The sequence below is a fragment of the Pan troglodytes genome, chromosome 19, assembly GCF_028858775.2.
Source record: "Pan troglodytes isolate AG18354 chromosome 19, NHGRI_mPanTro3-v2.0_pri, whole genome shotgun sequence".
NCBI lineage: Eukaryota > Metazoa > Chordata > Mammalia > Primates > Hominidae > Pan > Pan troglodytes.
This window is the reverse complement of record NC_072417.2, coordinates 91,860,734-91,877,907: the sequence shown is the minus strand read 5'-3', so window position 1 is coordinate 91,877,907 and position 17,174 is coordinate 91,860,734. Positions and strand designations below refer to the sequence as shown.

General features: G+C 49.2%; 1 protein-coding gene across 3 annotated transcripts in view; it reads left to right on the top strand.

Annotated features, from left to right (window-relative positions):
* Nucleotides 1-12,305, top strand: part of TIMP2 (TIMP metallopeptidase inhibitor 2) — a 73,238-nt gene extending 60,933 nt beyond the window's left edge. For all 3 annotated transcript variants that reach the window (XM_001146829.8, XM_054670208.1, XM_016933040.3), the window contains exons 4-5: nt 7,621-7,745; nt 9,403-12,305. In XM_001146829.8, coding sequence (XP_001146829.3) covers nt 7,621-7,745; nt 9,403-9,600 — 323 coding nt within the window. In that variant the 3' untranslated portion in view covers nt 9,601-12,305. The remainder of the gene's footprint in view (nt 1-7,620; nt 7,746-9,402) is intronic.
* Nucleotides 12,306-17,174: the final 4,869 nt, after the last annotated feature.

Below are 17,174 nucleotides of genomic sequence, written 5' to 3'. Positions count from 1 at the left end.
TCATCATCCCAAACTGAAACTCTGTCCCCATTAACCAATAATTCCCTGTTCCTCTGTTTGCCCAGCCCCTGACAACCACCTTTCTACTTCGTCTCCATGAATTTGCCCATTCTAGGCACCTCGTACAGGTAGAGTCATACCTCCTTCCATAGCTGAAGCGTTGCACTTAGCATAATGTCCTCAAGTTCATCCATGTTGTAGCATGGGTCAGATTTTATTTTATTTTATTTATTTATGAGACGGAGGCAACAAAGCCCAGGCTGGAGTGCAGTGGCGCGATCTTGGCTCACTGCAACTTCCGCCCCCCAGGTTCAAGCGATTTTCCTGCCTCAGCCTCCTGAGTAGCTGAGGTGACAGGCATGCACCACCACGCCCAGCTAATTTTTGTATTTTTTTAGTAGAGACGGGGTTTCATCATGTTGGTCAGGCTGGTGTTGAACTCCTGACCTCAGGTGATCCGCCTGCCTTGGCTTCCCAAAGTGCTGAGATTACAGGCTTGAGCCACTGCACCCGGCTGGTAGATTTTATTTCTTTTTATGTGCATACATTTTAAAGTTTCCAAAATATGTAATACTCTTCTAAGTTGAATTCTATATATGTTTTCAAATTGTTAACATTTCCATTAACTTTTTAACTCAGATACTACTTAGTATCTCAAGGAGGAGGCATGAGGTTTTGATGAGGACACAGAACTAAAGGTGCCAAGTGCGAACAGTTTCTTGCATAAAGAAAATAAGGAAATGGGCTGACCATAGTGGCTCACACCTGTAATCCTAGCATTTTGGGAGGCTGAGGCAGGAGGATGGCTTCAGGTTAGGAGTTCAAGATCAGCCTGGACGATATAGCAAGACCCTATCTCTACAAAACAGGAAGGGAGGAAGGAAGGAAGGGAGGGAGGGAGGAAGTGGGAGGGGGGCATGGAAGAAGGGAGGAAGGGAAGGAGGGAGGGAGTGAAGGGAGTCAGGGAGAGAGGGAGAGAGGCAGGGAAGAAAGGAGGGAGGGAAGAAGAAGGAAGGAAGGCAGGAAGGAAGAGATGAGCTGGGTGTGGTCATGTGCACCTGTAGTCCTAGCTACTTGGGAGGCTGAGGCAGGAAGATCTCTTGAGCTCAGGCATTTGAGGCTGCAGTGAGCTAGGACTGCACCACTGCACTCTAGCCCAGGTGGCAGGGCGGGACCCTGTCTCTGTTTTAGAAGAAAAAAAGATAACGACTAAGTGTCATGAAAAGATGTGAAGAAATACAATGAGATGCCCGAGTGAAGGCTCTGAAAACACCTGCTCGAGTTTGAATGTGTGCTCTGACACCTGACTCGTTAATGTCCTTGGCCAAGTAACTTTACCTGTCTGTGCCTCCCATGCTGATCCGTACATGGGGGATGATGACAGTAGTATCTGCCCCACGAGGGGTTGGTGAGAGGATGAAAGTGGGAGTAGGAGACCAGAAATGATGATCACAGAGATGCTGGTTGTCTTAGTCAGGCCTCACTCAAGGGTAGCTGATAATTTTATGCCTTACATTGGAGATGACAGTGACCCATACACGCGGCACAGCACTGCATGAAAAGCTGGTGAGTCGATACAGAGTCATACTGAAGGTCTAAGGAGGGCTACGGTAGCCTGTAGCAGAATGAGTGTGAAGGCTCTGCTGAAAGGGCATTGCTCCCTGGACCTGTGGCGGGATCCTCGGTAGAAAGCTGACATTGAAAGATTTTGAAGAGCTTTAGTTAAGAAGTTAAAAACAGCCCAGCGCAGTGGCTGACGCCTGTGATCCCAGCACTTTGGGAGGCTGAGGCGAGTGGATCATGAGGTCAGGAGATTGAGACCATCCTGGCTAACACAGTGAAATCCCGTCTCTACTAAAAATACAAAAAATTAGCCAGGCATGGTGGCGGGCGCCTGCAGTCCCAGCTACTTGGGAGGCTGGGGCAGGAGAATCACTTGAACCCGGGAGGCGGAAGTTGCAGTGAGCCAAGATTGTGCCACTGCACTCTAGCCTGGGCGACAGAGCAAGACTGTCCCCCCACCCAAAAATAAAAAATAAAAAATAAAAATAAACCAATGTTGGCAAGGCTATGGAGGAAAGGGAACGCTTAGGAACGCTTATGCGCTGTTGGTGGGAATGTAAATGAGTTCACCCACTGGGGGGCACACTTTGTAGATTTCTCAAAGAACTGAGAAAGCAACTAGCATTTGACCCAGCAATCCCACTGCCGGGTGTATACCCAAAGGAAAATAAATCGTTCAATGGCACTGCGCCCGTATGTTCATTACCGCACTATCTGCAATTGCAAAGACACAGAATCAACCCAAGTGCTCATCAATGGTGACTTGGATAAAGAAATGTGGTGTATATCTACTACGGAATACTACGCAGCCGTGAAAAGGAAGGAAATCATGTCCTTTGCAGCTTCACGAGTGCAGCTGGAAACAATTATCCTAAGGGAACTAATGCAAAAACAGAAAACCAAATACCACATGTTCTCACTTAAAAGTGGGAGCTAAACATTGGGTACACATGGTCATAAAAATGTGAACAAGAGACACTGGGGAATACAAGGAGGTGGGAGGGAGGAAGCAGGGTAAGGGCTGAAAAAATTCTACCTATTGGGCGCTATGCCCACTACCTGGACGATGGATCCGTTCATATTCCAAACCTCAGGGACACACAATATACCCATGTAACAAATCTGCACATGGACTTCCTGTTTCTAAAAATCAACAAAGATTGTGAGACCTGCCCAGTGGCCAGCTGGCTGCGTATCTTCTCCACCAATGAGGCTGCATTACTTCATCCTGCTCTCCCTGGGAGGGGGAGCAGGGGTGGGGCTGTTGATGGCCACCGTGGCTGACTCACCTCATGGCGAGAGGAACCTCTCTCATCTGACTTCTTTCCCAGCCTTGGTCAGATGACTCCACATTGAATCTGGCATTTATTTCCCGAGGCAGGAACCTAGATCCAGTTTGCCTCGAGTCAGGATAGACCCTTTATCCAGGGGCTAACCAGAAATCACAGGGCACAGTGAACCACTCAGCTCTGGCTGGCTGTGGCCAGTGAGTGACCGCATGGCCTGAGCAGGCCACCTCCTCCTGGGCTGATGACTCAGCCTCACGTGTCGAGTCGGGCACCAGGAGACTCATACAGAATTGGCCCTGTAATTTTCTTCTACATTCCTCTTCTCCAAAAGGAAAAATAAACATACAACCCTTTGTTACAAATTTTAATTCCTGGTTTTCTGTAACCCAGACTCATGCCTCGCTTTTCTCGGAGACAGACATAAGTAGAACGTCGCTGCAGATGCTCATGGTGTGTACACCCAACCAAGTCTTAATCAGACCAGAGGGGTCCTCTCTTCACATTTATACATGACAGCCACGTGCATGTTAGCCCAATAACTAGGACCATTGAAAAGATACAATTTTTTGGCTGGGCGCAGTGGATCACTTGAAGTCAGGAGTTCAAGACCAGCCCAGCCAACATGGTGAAACCGTGTATCTACTAAAAAATACAAAGATTAGCCATGGGTGGTGGCGCATACCTGTAATCCCAATTTTTTGGGAGGCTAAGGCAGGAGAATGCTTGAACCTGGGAGGCGGAGGTTCCAGTGAGTCGAGATGGCACCACTGCACTCCAGCCTGGGTGACAGAGCAAGACTCCGTCTCCAAAAAAAAGAAAAGAAAAAATACAATTTTCACTTCATCTCTTCTTCCTGCCATTGCTTACTTCCTGAGGAAGCCAGAATTGGTGGTAAAAGGCCAAAAGAGAAGATGGCAGGAAAAGGCAGAATGTGAAGCACATCATTAGAACAAGCACGGGTGTGTCTCATCAGTAAACTTATTGAGCAATTACTATGTGCAGGGAACTGTGGAAACAAAAGGGTTAAGACACAGCCCTTACTCTCTATACTTACTCTCTGATTAAGGAGCGAGATGCAGAAGAAAGGCAAATCTAATAGAAAGTGGGAGTTAATGCTGGTCAAGTGATACATACAGTGGAAATCACCATAGAAGCTGGGAAGCCAGGATAGAGCTTCAGCCTGTCTGTAGTGGCAGGTGCCCAGGCTGGACAGGGAAGGGGCTGCGGTATACCTGTATGGGCGCCAAATGCCAGAATCAACCAGGATACAGGAATGGGTTCCTTTCCATCTGTCTGTTTTGCTCCTTCCTGATCTATTCTGAACTCACAGAAAATAGCTATAGGTCTAGCGGGGAAAGTTATATATCTAATTCTGATTTTTTTTTTTTTTGAGACGGAGTCTTGCTCTGTTGCCCAGGCTGGAGTGCAATGGCGCGATCTTGGCTCATTGTAACTTCCACCTCCCGGGTTCAAGCGATTCTCCTGCCTCAGCCTCCGGAGTAGCTGGGATTACAGGCATGCACCACCACCCCCAGCTAATTTTTATATTTTTAGTAGAGACGGGGTTTCACCGTGTTGGCCAGGTTGGTCTCGAACTCCTGACCTCAAGTGATCTGCCCACCCTGGCCTCCTAAAGTGCTGGGATTACAGGTGTGAGCCACCATGCCCAGCTAATTTTGAATTGTTTAAGGCCACCCAAACATTTACCTTATGAAGTTATAGGATTTGGAATAAATGTTACAGGAGTAATTCTGCTTTCTCATCCTGTTCCTCACCTGGAATGTCACATAAGTCTAAACGGAGAAAAGGACCCGAAGATAAAGGAACAGCTAGAACAGGAAGTGTGAGCATAAGAATTCAAACCCAGGCAGCTGGCACAATGAGTGCCCCGTGCCCAGGACAATGGAGGCCACTCGTGTCTGCTTGGAGCCCCAGGCAAGCCATCCACATTTCCATGGCACGGGGTGCAGTCGGTGAGCTGCATTAGTCCTTCGCTGGGCTGTGTTTCTATTAGTGGATCCTCTGAGGCTGGTGCTGTGCCTGAGAGCATTAAGTCAGATGTGCTGAAACTTTGTCAAACGAAAGTGCTTAGGGCACAGCCTGAGGCTCTGTCTGCTTCTCAAGGAATTGCCCATCAGTCTCTGCCAGGCGTGGGTGCTCATCACTGACACCTGTGTCTCTTCACAAGGGGCTGTTGTAGCAGGAGGGATGAGGTTTTTTTTGTTTTTGTTTTTGTTTTGTTTTGAAGACAGAGTCTTACTCTGTCACCCAGGCTGGAGTGCAGTGGCTTGATCTTGACTCACTGCAACCTCCACCTCCTGGGTTCAAGTGATTCTCCTGCCTCAGCCTCCTGAGTAGCTGGGACTACAGGCACCCGCCACCACACCCGGCTAATTTTTTGTATTTTTTTATTTTATGTTTTTATTTGAGATGGAGTTTTGCTCTTGTCACTGAGGCTGGAATGTAGTGGCATGACCTCTTCTCGCTGTAACCTCTGCCCACTGGGTTCAAGTGATTCTCCTGCCTCAGCCTCCCGAGTAGCTGGGATTGCAGGTACCCACGACCATGCCCAGCTAATTTTTGTATGTGTAGTAGAGACGGGGTTTCACCATGTTGGCCAGACTGGTTGCAAACGCCTGACCTCGAGTGATGTCCCTACCTCAGCCTCCCAAAGTACTGGGATTACAGCCGTGAGCCACCATGCCCTGCCTGAAAGATTAGTTTTTATTTTATTTATTTTTTATTTATTTTCTTTTTTGAGATGGAGTCTGTCTCTGTCGCCCAGGCTGGAGTGCAGTTTGCAATCTCGGCTCACTGCAACCTCCACCTCCCGGGTTCAAGCGATCCTCCTGCCTCAGTCTCCTGAGTAGCTGGGATTACAGGCATGCATCACCATGCCTGGCTATTTCTTTTTGTATTTTTAGTAGAGACGGGGGTTTCGCCATGTTGGCCAGGCTGGTCTCGAACTCCTGACCTCAAGTGATCCGCCCACCTCAGCCTCCCAAAGTGCTAAGGCATGAGCCATCGCACCTGGCCTGAGGGATGAGTTTTTAAATGACTTCCATAGCTGTCATTAGGTTCTGTCAGCCACTGGAACACACTGCTTTGTTCTTTTCCTCCTGCTTGGAAAACGCCAAGGCTATTGCCAATGTAGTATCTTCAGCAAAGGAAGGAGGCAGCTGAGTCAGGAGCCGGAAGTACAGAAAGAAGCCACAGCTCATCACGCCTGATGAAGGGAATTCAGAGCAGATTCCTAATTTTCAAAAATTCCATGCTTTGGCTCTTCATAATGGAAAAATGCAGAATTATAAGTTTAAACTCAAATGGGAGAAGCACCTGTGAATTAATATTTTGTGAAAAACAAAACAGGAAACAATGTAATCTACATACTGCATGACGTTTTATGTGTGAAGATGCACATAGAAGAGAATATTGGCCGGGCGCAGTGGCTCACACCTGTAATCCCAGCACTTTGGGAAGTCAAGGTGGGAGGATCACTTGAGCTCAGTTCAAGACCAGCCTGGGCAACATGGTGAAACATCGTCTCTATCCTTTTTTTAGAATAAAATTTAATTTAAAAGAATATTGGGGCCAGGTGTGGTGGCTCATGCCTATAATCCTAACACTTTGGGAGGCCAAAGTGGGGGTATTGCTTGAGCGCAGAAGTTTAAGACCAGCCTGAGTAACATAGCAAGACCCTGTTTCTACAAAAATAAAAATAAAAAATTAGCAGGGTGTAGTGGTTCACACCTATAGTCCCAGCTATTCAGGAGACTGAGACGGGAGGATCGCTTGAGCTTGGGAGGTCAAGGCTGCAGTGAGCTATGATCATACCATTGCACTCTGGCCTGAGCGACAGAGCAAGACTGTCTCAAAATCAATAGTGGAATATTGGAAGGAAATACATCAAAATATTAGCTGTGGGTAATGAAAGTAGGGAATTTTTTTCTTTTCTTTTTTTTTTTTTAGACGGAGTCTCGCTCTGTCGCCCAGGCCCAGGCTGGAGTGCAGTGGCACCAACTCGGCTCACTGCAACCTCCGCCTCCCGGGTTCACGCCATTCTCCTACCTCAGCCTCCCCAGTAGCTGGGACTACAGGTGCCCGCCAGCACGCCTGGCTAATTTTTTGTATTTTTAGTAGAGACGGGGGTTTCACCGTGTTAGCCAGGATGGTCTCGATCTCCTGACCTCGTGATCCACCTGCCGCGGCCTCCCAAAGTGCTGGGATTACAGGCATGAGCCACCGCCCCTGGCCAGGAAGTTTTTTCTTTGTTTCCTATGTTTAAGTTTCTGTCAGTGAACATGCATTATGGCTTTCTTTTTTTTTCCACTTTTTATTTTTTTGAGACGGAGTCTTGCTGTGTCACCCAGGCTGGAGTTCAGTGGTGCGATCTCGGCTCACTGCAACTTCTGCCTCTGGGATTCAAGAGCGATTCTCCTGCCTCAGCCTCCCAAGTAGCTGGGATTACAGGCGTGTGCCACCACACCCGGCTAATTTTTTGTATTTTAGTAGAGAGGGGGTTTCATCACGTTGGCCAGGCTGGTCTTGAACTCCTGGCCTCAAGAGATCCACCCGCCTCAGCCTCCCAAAGTGCTGGGATTACAGGAGTGAGCCACCGTGCCTGGCCACCCACTGTGTTTTAACTCAGAATAGACAGAGCACAGGATTGTTGCAACGAAATCCCAGCGCCCCTGCGCCGGGTGGAGGAGCTGGGCAGGAGGAGGACTTGTCCCTCTCCCTGAGCTCGGTGATCCCCGTCTCTCCGCAGGAAAGGCCGAGGGGGACGGCAAGATGCACATCACCCTCTGTGACTTCATCGTGCCCTGGGACACCCTGAGCACCACCCAGAAGAAGAGCCTGAACCACAGGTACCAGATGGGCTGCGAGTGCAAGGTAAGCCGGTCCTGCCTCTGCTGGAGCATCGCCTCCTCCCACTGTCTCCAGATGGACAGCAGGGATTTTGATCCCTGGCTTTCCAGGGCCTGTTAATCCCCGGCTCCTGATCTAAGACCAGGCTCTGGGAAGGTAGAGTCATCCCAAGAGTAAGGCTGTCTGGCTGGGGACAGAGCCTTTGACCCCTGGTCCCTGGAGAGCCCTGAGGCACATCTCTGACAAGGGATGTCTGGAGGCCGGGCGCTGCGGCTCACGCCTGTAATCCCAGCACTTTGGGAGGCCGAGATAGGCGGGTCACTTGAGGTCGGGAGTTGGAAATCAGCCTCACCAACATGGCGAAACCCTGTCTCTACAAAAATACAAAAATTAGCTGGGTGAGGTGGCGCACGCCTGTGATCCCAGCAACTTGGGAGGATGAGGCTTAAGAATTGCTTGAATGTGGGAGGTGGAGGTTGCAGCGAGTTGAGATCACACCACTGCACCCCAGCCTGGGTTGACAGAGTGAGACTCTGTCCCCCCAAAAAAAGAGGGAGATGTCTGGAAGGCTAGGAGATTTGAGAGTAAGAGCATGAATTCAGCTCTGTTACCTGTAGCTTCCAGAAAAAGGAGCTGTATGGGGAGAGAGAATATGGTCCCATGGAGAATTTTCTACAAATGTGCAAGTGCAAACGCCTGTGTGGCTTATGAGAAGGCACTGCAGGCCTTACGCTGTTTCCAACATTCCCGACATTTTCACACCTGGGTTGGTGTCTATGTGGGGTCTGTGTGTTGAGAACACCTGAACACCTGCTCCTCTTAAAATGAGCCCGGAGGTTGTGCCAGGCACAGCTGGAGCAGTGCAGCGCCTAGATGTGGCTGTGGAAGGTGAGATGACCGCCTCCAGGGCTCCCAGGCTGGCTCCTACCCTGTGGGCTCCTAGCACCCTATCCCCACCCTCCCTGCAGGAAGCATGGCTGAGTGCTGGGCACCTCCCACCCTGGGTCACTCCCAGTAAGTCTGGGACCAGGAGACTCTGGTGAGGCTGTGGGGATTGGCCTTCCCTGGGGAGCTGCCTGGGGCTGCCCTCCCTCCTGATGGCCGCCAGCCCCTTCTCCGCATGTTCAAAACAGGAATTCTGAACTCATAGTCTCCAGCCACACGTATGTTAAGCGAAACTCCTCTGTGCCCAGCATGAAATCAAAAGCAAGTTTTTCCTTTTTCTTTCCACGGTGGTGAAGGCGGTCATCCTCTTGTAGCCTAGGGTTCCTTGGCCAAATTGCTAGTTGCCGATGACCTCGGGGTTCGGCTTGCGAGCAACACTGGGCTGGAATCTGTCTCCAGGAAACCCAGGCCCTTTTATTGTTGCTGTGTCCCCCAGAGGGCAGGGCCAAGCTGAGGCCATTCTGTCATGCTCAGGAAGGTAGAAGATGGCCCAAAGGGAAGCACACCTGCAGTAGGAGGGGGGGCAGCGGTGGGCGGGGCACAGCTTCCCTGCAGGTTAGACCCCCTCGCAGGCCAGCTGCCTGCCCCTGCAGGAACCGTGGGTCTCGGGAGAGGCTGCCATCCCTGCACACGACAGGTAGGCACATTGCCGGGTTCTGGACATGCCCCCAGAGCAGCCTCTGCCCACCCCTTCCTGGGTCCCTGACTCCGTCCCCCTCCGTGTGCCCCTCCCCAGATCACGCGCTGCCCCATGATCCCGTGCTACATCTCCTCCCCGGACGAGTGCCTCTGGATGGACTGGGTCACAGAGAAGAACATCAACGGGCACCAGGCCAAGTTCTTCGCCTGCATCAAGAGAAGTGACGGCTCCTGTGCGTGGTACCGCGGCGCGGCGCCCCCCAAGCAGGAGTTTCTCGACATCGAGGACCCATAAGCAGGCCTCCAACGCCCCTGTGGCCAACTGCAAAAAAAGCCTCCAAGGGTTTCGACTGGTCCAGCTCTGACATCCCTTCCTGGAAACAGCATGAATAAAACACTCATCCCATGGGTCCAAATTAATGATTCTGCTCCCCCCTTCTCCTTTTAGACATGGTTGTGGGTCTGGAGGGAGACGTGGGTCCAAGGTCCTCATCCCATCCTCCCTCTGCCAGGCACTATGTGTCTGGGGCTTCGATCCTTGGGTGCAGGCAGGGCTGGGACACGCGGCTTCCCTCCCAGTCCCTGCCTTGGCACCGTCACAGATGCCGAGCAGGCAGCACTTAGGGATCTCCCAGCTGGGTTAGGGCAGGGCCTGGAAATGTACATTTTGCAGAAACTTTTGAGGGTCGTTGCAAGACTGTGTAGCAGGCCTACCAGGTCCCTTTCATCTTGAGAGGGACATGGCCCTTGTTTTCTGCAGCTTCCACGCCTCTGGCCCTAGTATAGCACTCCCTGCCCCTGGCAAGTGCCCCCATCGCCCCGGTGCCCACCATGAGCTCCCAGCACCTGACTCCCCCCACATCCAAGGGCAGCCTGGAACCAGTGGCTAGTTCTTGAAGGAGCCCCATCAATCCTATTAATCCTCAGAATTCCAGTGGGAGCCTCCCTCTGAGCCTTGTAGAAATGGGAGCGAGAAACCCCAGCTGAGCTGCGTTCCAGCCTCAGCTGAGTCTTTTTGGTCTGCACCCACCCCCCCCCCCCACCCCCCCACCCCCCCCGCCCACATGCTCCCCAGCTTGCAGGAGGAGTCGGTGAGGTCCTGTCCTGAGGCTGCTGTCCGGGGCCGGTGGCTGCCCCCAAGGTCCCTTCCCGAGCTGCTGGGGTTGCCATTGCTTCTTGCCCGTTCTGGCATCAGGCACCTGGATTGAGTTGTACAGCTTTGCTTTATCCGGGCTTGTGTGCAGGGCCCGGCTGGGCTCCCCATCTGCACATCCTGAGGACAGAAAAAGCTGGGTCTTGCTGTGCCCTCCCAGGCTTAGTGTTCCCTCCCTCAAAGACTGACAGCCATCGTTCTGCACGGGGCTTTCTGGATGTGACGCCAGCTAAGCATAGTAAGAAGTCCAGCCTAGGAAGGGAAGGATTTTGGAGGTAGGTGGCTTTGGTGACACACTCACTTCTTTCTCAGCCTCCAGGACACTATGGCCTGTTTTAAGAGACATCTTATTTTTCTAAAGGTGAATTCTCAGATGATAGGTGAACCTGAATTGCAGATATACCAACTTCTGCTTGTATTTCTTAAATGACAAAGATTACCTAGCTAAGAAACTTCCTAGGGAACTAGGGAACCTATGTGTTCCCTCAGTGTGGTTTCCTGAAGCCAGTGATATGGGGGTTAGGATAGGAAGAACTTTCTCGGTAATGATAAGGAGAATCTCTTGTTTCCTCCCACCTGTGTTGTAAAGATAAACTGACGATATACAGGCACATTATGTAAACATACACACGCAACGAAACCGAAGCTTGGCGGCCTGGGAGTGGTCTTGCACAATGCTTCCAAAGCCACCTTAGCCTGTTCTATTCAGCGGCAACCCCAAAGCACCTGTTAAGACTCCTGACCCCCAAGTGGCATGCAGCCCCCATGCCCACCGGGACCTGGTCAGCAAAGATCTTGATGACTTCCCTTTCTAGGGCAGACTGGGAGGGTATCCAGGAATCGGCCCCTGCCCCACGGGCGTTTTCATGCTGTACAGTGACCTAAAGTTGGTGAGATGTCATAATGGACCAGTCCATGTGATTTCAGTATATACAACTCCACCAGACCCCTCCAACCCATATAACACCCCATCCCTGTTCGCTTCCTGTATGGTGATATCATATGTAACATTTACTCCTGTTTCTGCTGATTGTTTTTTTAATGTTTTGGTTTGTTTTTGACATCAGCTGTAATCATTCCTGTGCTGTGTTTTTTATTACCCTTGGTAGGTGTTAGACTTGCACTTTTTTAAAAAAAGGTTTCTGCATCGTGGAAGCATTTGACCCAGAGTGGAACGCGTGGCCTATGCAGGTGGATTCCTTCAGGTCTTTCCTTTGGTTCTTTGAGCATCTTTGCTTTCATTCGTCTCCCGTCTTTGGTTCTCCAGTTCAAATTATTGCAAAGTAAAGGATCTTTGAGTAGGTTCGGTCTGAAAGGTGTGGCCTTTATATTTGATCCACACACGTTGGTCTTTTAACCGTGCTGAGCAGAAAACAAAACAGGTTAAGAAGAGCCGGGTGGCAGCTGACAGAGGAAGCAGCTCAAATACCTTCACAGTAAATAGTGGCAATATATATATAGTTTAAGAAGGCTCTCCATTTGGCATTGTTTAATTTATATGTTATGTTCTAAGCACAGCTCTCTTCTGTTTTCATCCTGCAAGCAACTCAAAATATTTAAAATAAAGTTTACGTTGTAGTTATTTTCAAATCTTTGCTTGATAAGTATTAAGAAATATTGGACTTGCTGCCGTAATTTAAAGCTCTGTTGATTTTGTTTCCGTTTGGATTTTTGGGGGAGGGGAGCACTGTGTTTATGCTGGAATATGAAGTCTGAGACCTTCCGGTGCTGGGAACACACAAGAGTTGTTGAAAGTTGACAAGCAGACTGCGCATGTCTCTGATGCTTTGTATCATTCTTGAGCAATCGCTCGGTCCGTGGACAATAAACAGTATTATCAAAGAGAACGTGGGCTCTCTCCGTGTGGCTGTATCCGATGTTCAGAACGGCCACTTCCTAGCTCAAGAATGGGAATCAGCCTCTGCAAGGAGCCTCTCCTGTCCGGCGGGAGGGCGCGCCCTGTGTCCTCCAGAGAAACAAGGCCAGTGAGCTCTGAGTCAAATATGGGATGCAGACCAGGTGTGGTGGCTCACGCCTGTCATCCCAGCACTTTGGGAGGCCAAGGCGGGTGGATTGTTTGTGCCCAGGAGTTTGAGACTAGCCTGGCCAACTTCGCAAAACCCTGTCTCTGCAAAAAATAGGCGTGGTGGCATGTGCCTGTGGTCCCAGCTACTCAAAAGGCTGAGATAGGAGGATTACTTGAACCTCGGAGGCAGAGGTTGCAGTGAGCTATAATTGCACCACTGCATTCCAGCCTGGGCAAGAGAGTGAGACCCTGTCTCAAAAAAAAAAAAGAAAAGAAAAGTGCGATGCGGTGGCAGAGACGGGGCAGCAGAGATGGGACAGGTAAAAGCAAATGTGGTTTCCTTAGGTGGATGAAGGGGCAGAAGTGTAGGAGAGGGTCCCCTTCATTCAGCACATGCCTCTGGCTTTTTATTATAGAGACACGCAGAGCCATGCACCCATCTCACAGCTTCGACACTGAGGGCTTCATGGCCAGCTTTAGACCTACACTCAGTCTTCACCCACCCTTCACGAAATTATTTGGAAGAAAAAATTCCAGGCATGAAGCAGTCTCATTTATAAATATTCCAGTACACATATGTTTAAAAAATAAAAACTACTTTTTTTTTTTTGAGATGGAGTCTCGCTCTGTTACCCAGGCTGGAGTGCAATGGCATGATCTTGGCTCACTGCAACCTCTGCCTCCTGGGTTCAAGTGATTCTCTTGTCTCAACCTCCTGAGTAGCTGGGATTACAGGTGTCCGCCACAACGCCCAGCTAATTTTTGTATTTTTACAAAAATACAAAAAGAGACAGGGTTTCACCATGTTGGTCAGGCTGGTCTCGAACTCCTGATCTTGTGATCCACCCACCTCAGCCTCCCAAAGTGCTGGGATGACAGGCGTGAGCCACCGTGCCCAGCCAAAAAATAAAAACTACTTTTAAAACCTTTGTCCAGGCCAGGTACGGTGGCTCACCTATAGTCCCAGCACTTTGGGAGGCCAAGGCGGGCGGATTGCTTGAGCCCAGGAGTTCAAGACCAGCCTGGACAACATGGAGAAACCCCAACTCTACAAAAAATACAAAGATTAGCTGGGTGTGGTGGTGCATGCCTGTAGTCCCAGCTACTCGGGGGGCTGAGGTGGGAGGATCACTTGAGCCCAGGAGGTGGAGGTTGCAGTGAGCTGAGATCGCACCACTGCACTCCAATCTGGGTGACAGAGTGAGATCCTGTCTCAAACAACAACAACGACAAAATCCAAAATAGCTTTATCACATGTCAAAAACTTACTTAGAATTCATCAATGTCATCAAATATCCAGTCAGTGTTCTAACATCTCTGACTGTCTCATAGATGCTTTTGTGTGGTTTATGGGTTTGAATCAAGACCCAAATAAGATCCATCCATTGCAGTTGGTTGATCTAACTCCTAGGTCTCTCTCTCTCTCTCTCTCTTTTTTTTAAATAACTATTGAAGCTCCCCCTTCTTTCTTTCTTTTCTTTTTTTTTTTTTTTTTTGTTTTTTTTTTTTTTTCAGACAGAGTCTCGCCTCATTGCCCAGTCTGGAGTGCAGCGGTGTGATCTCAGCTCAATGCAACCTCTGCCTCGAGAGTAGCTGAGATTACAGGTGTGCACCACCATGCCCGGCAAATTCTTGCATTTTTAGTAGAGGTGGGGTTTCACCGTGTTGGCTAGGCTGGTCTCACACCCCTGGCCTCAAGTGATCTGCCCACGTTGGCCTCCGGTAAGCCACAGTGCTTGGCCTCCCGGGTCTCTCTTATTCTCCAGGTTGTTTCTCCCTGCCCCCACCCTATCCTTGTGCTGAGAAAGATGTTCCCATCATAATTCAAACTTCAATCAAAAGTCTCATAATACTTCACCATATGAATTTATTTTTTTATTTATTTTTATTTTTTTTGAGACAGAGTCTTGATCTGTCACCCAGGCTGGAGTGCAGTGGCGCGATCTCGGCTCACTGCAACCTCCACCTCCCGGGTTCACACCATTCTCCTGCCTCAGCCTCCCAAGTAGCTGGGACTACAGGCACCTGCCACCACGCCTGGCTAATTTTTTGTATGTTTAGTACAGACGAGGTTTCACCATGTTAGCCAGGATGGTCTCGATCTCCTGACCTTGTGATCCGCCCGCCTCGGCCTCCCAAAGTGCTGGGATTACAGGCCTGAGCCACTGCACCCGGCCATGGACATTCTTCAATGGTGTATTTGAACAGTTAGCTGCCCCCTGGCCCATGTGCACACTGTTGTGCAGAATCTGTTATTCCAGGGGCAGCCAGAAGAATCGTGTTTCCTACTGTGTGCAGTTACTGCTCAAAAAGCAAGAACAAACTTACGACATCTGAAGTTTGCTCCAATGTCACATTAAATGTGATCCACTTAATATCTACTGCAGAAATATTTGGATTGTTTCTTCTGTATGTCCAAATATGTAGGGAAAATGGTTGAGTGGTATACTATAATAATAATATCAAAACTTCCCATTTCATACAAATGAACTTACTTGGCATTTGCAGCCCACATTTGGAGTTTTAGTAAGCAGCACGCCAGGTGATTTATACCCTTTTCATATATTTATGCATTTAAGTCAAAGTCATTATGGAAAATTTAAAACATATACAAAAATGCAGAGAATGGTATGACCAACTCCATGTGTCTATGATCTGTTTTCAACAATTATCCATGTTTTGCTGATCTTTGAAAACGATTTAAGATTAGTTTGTAGGCCGGGCACCATGGCTTACACCTGTAATCCCAGCACTTTGGGAGGGCAAGGCGGGAGGATCACCTGAGTTCAGGAGTTCAAGACCAGCCTGGCCAACATGGTGAAATCCCGTGTCTACTAAAAATACAAAAATTAGGCCTGGCACGGTGGCTCACACCTGTAATCCCAGCACTTTGGGAGGCCGAGGCAGGCAGATCACCTGAGGTCAGGCGTTCAAAACCACCCTGGCCAACGTGGTGAAACCCCGTCTCTACTAAAAATACAAAAATTAGCCAGGTACAGTGGTGGGCGCCTGTAATCCCAGGTACTCGGGAGGCTGATACAGAATCGCTTGAACCCGGGAGGCGGAGGTTGCAGTGAGCCGAGATCATGCCATTGCGCTCCAGCCTGGGCGACAGAGCGAGACTCCATCTCAAAAACAAAACAAAACAAAAAAATTAGCTGGGCATGCTGGTGCACGCCTGTAGTCCCAGCTACTCAGGAGGCTGAGGCAGGAGAATTGCTTGAACCCAGGCAGCAGAGATTGCGGTGAGCTGAGATCGCACCACTGCACTCCAGCCTGGGCAACAGAGCAAGACTCTGTCTCAAAAAAAAAAAGAAAAAGAAAAAATCAGTTTGTAGACTCACATATGGGGTAACGACATTGTTAGGGACACAACTAGACACCATTATTTCCTCTCAGTCTTGTTTACCCTGTGGAAGAAAAATGCATGGGGACAGGTGAGGTCAGCCTCAACCCATCAACAGAGATGTGTGCACCCATGATGGAAAAGCAGCAAGAGACCCTGCAAGATCCAATCTGAAGGGACATGGAGCCTGGTGGTGGAGCTGGGGAGCCACCAGGACTGGTTAAAGAACTTTGGAGCTGGCCGGGTGCGGTGACTCCTGCCTGTAATCCCAGCCACTCGGGAGGCCGAGCCAGGAGAATCACTTGAACCCCAGAGGTGGAGGTTGCAATGAGCCAAGATGGAGCCACTGTATTCCAGCCTGGGTGGCAGAGCGAGACTCGATCTCAAAAAAATAAATAAATAAAAATAAAATACTCTGGAGCTGATGGAAGAATTTGAGCCTAGTTATAGGACACATAGTAGCAGTATCTTTTCCCTCCTAATTTTTAATGGATATTTTTACCTGATCTAACTTTAAAAAATAATTAAATCCAAACAGTGGAATTACAATATTTTACTAGCATCAATTTTATGATAGGCAATTTGCTGTGACTATAGATTTTTTTTCTTTTTTTTTTTTGAGACAGCCTCGCTCTGTCACCCAGGCTGGAGTGCAGTGGCACAATCTTGACTTACTGCAATCTCCACCTCTGGGGTTCAAGCGATTCTCATGCCTCAGCCTCCCGAGTAGCTGGGACTACAGGCACCTGCCACCACACCCAGCTAAGTTTTGTATTTTTAGTAGACACGGGGTTTCACCATGTTGGCCAGGATGATCTCGATCTCTTGACCTCATGATCTGCCCTCTCAGCCTCCCAAAGTGCTGGGATTACAGGCATGAGCCACCGCTCCTGGCCGCCTTCTAACCATTTTTAAGTGTACAATTCAGTTAATTACACTTACAATGTTTTTATGGCCATCACCACTATTTCCAAAACTTTTTCACCACCCCCCAGAAACTCTGTAACCATGATGCAATAACCCCCGTACTCCTCCTCCTAGCCCCTGGTAACCTCCAGTCTACTTTCTGTCTCTATGGATTTTCCTATTCTAAATATATTCTATCATCCTGCATGATTCCACCTATGTTATGTCCAGCTCACTTTGCACGTCTTCAAGGTCCATTGGTATTATAGCATGGATCCATGCTTCCTTCTTTTTCATGGCTAATATTCCATTGTGTGCATCTATTACATTTTGTTTATCCATTCATCCATCAGTAGACACTTGGGTTGCTTCCGCCTTTTGGCTATTGTGAAGAATGTGGCTATGAACATGGGTGTGCAAATATCTGTGTCCCTGCTT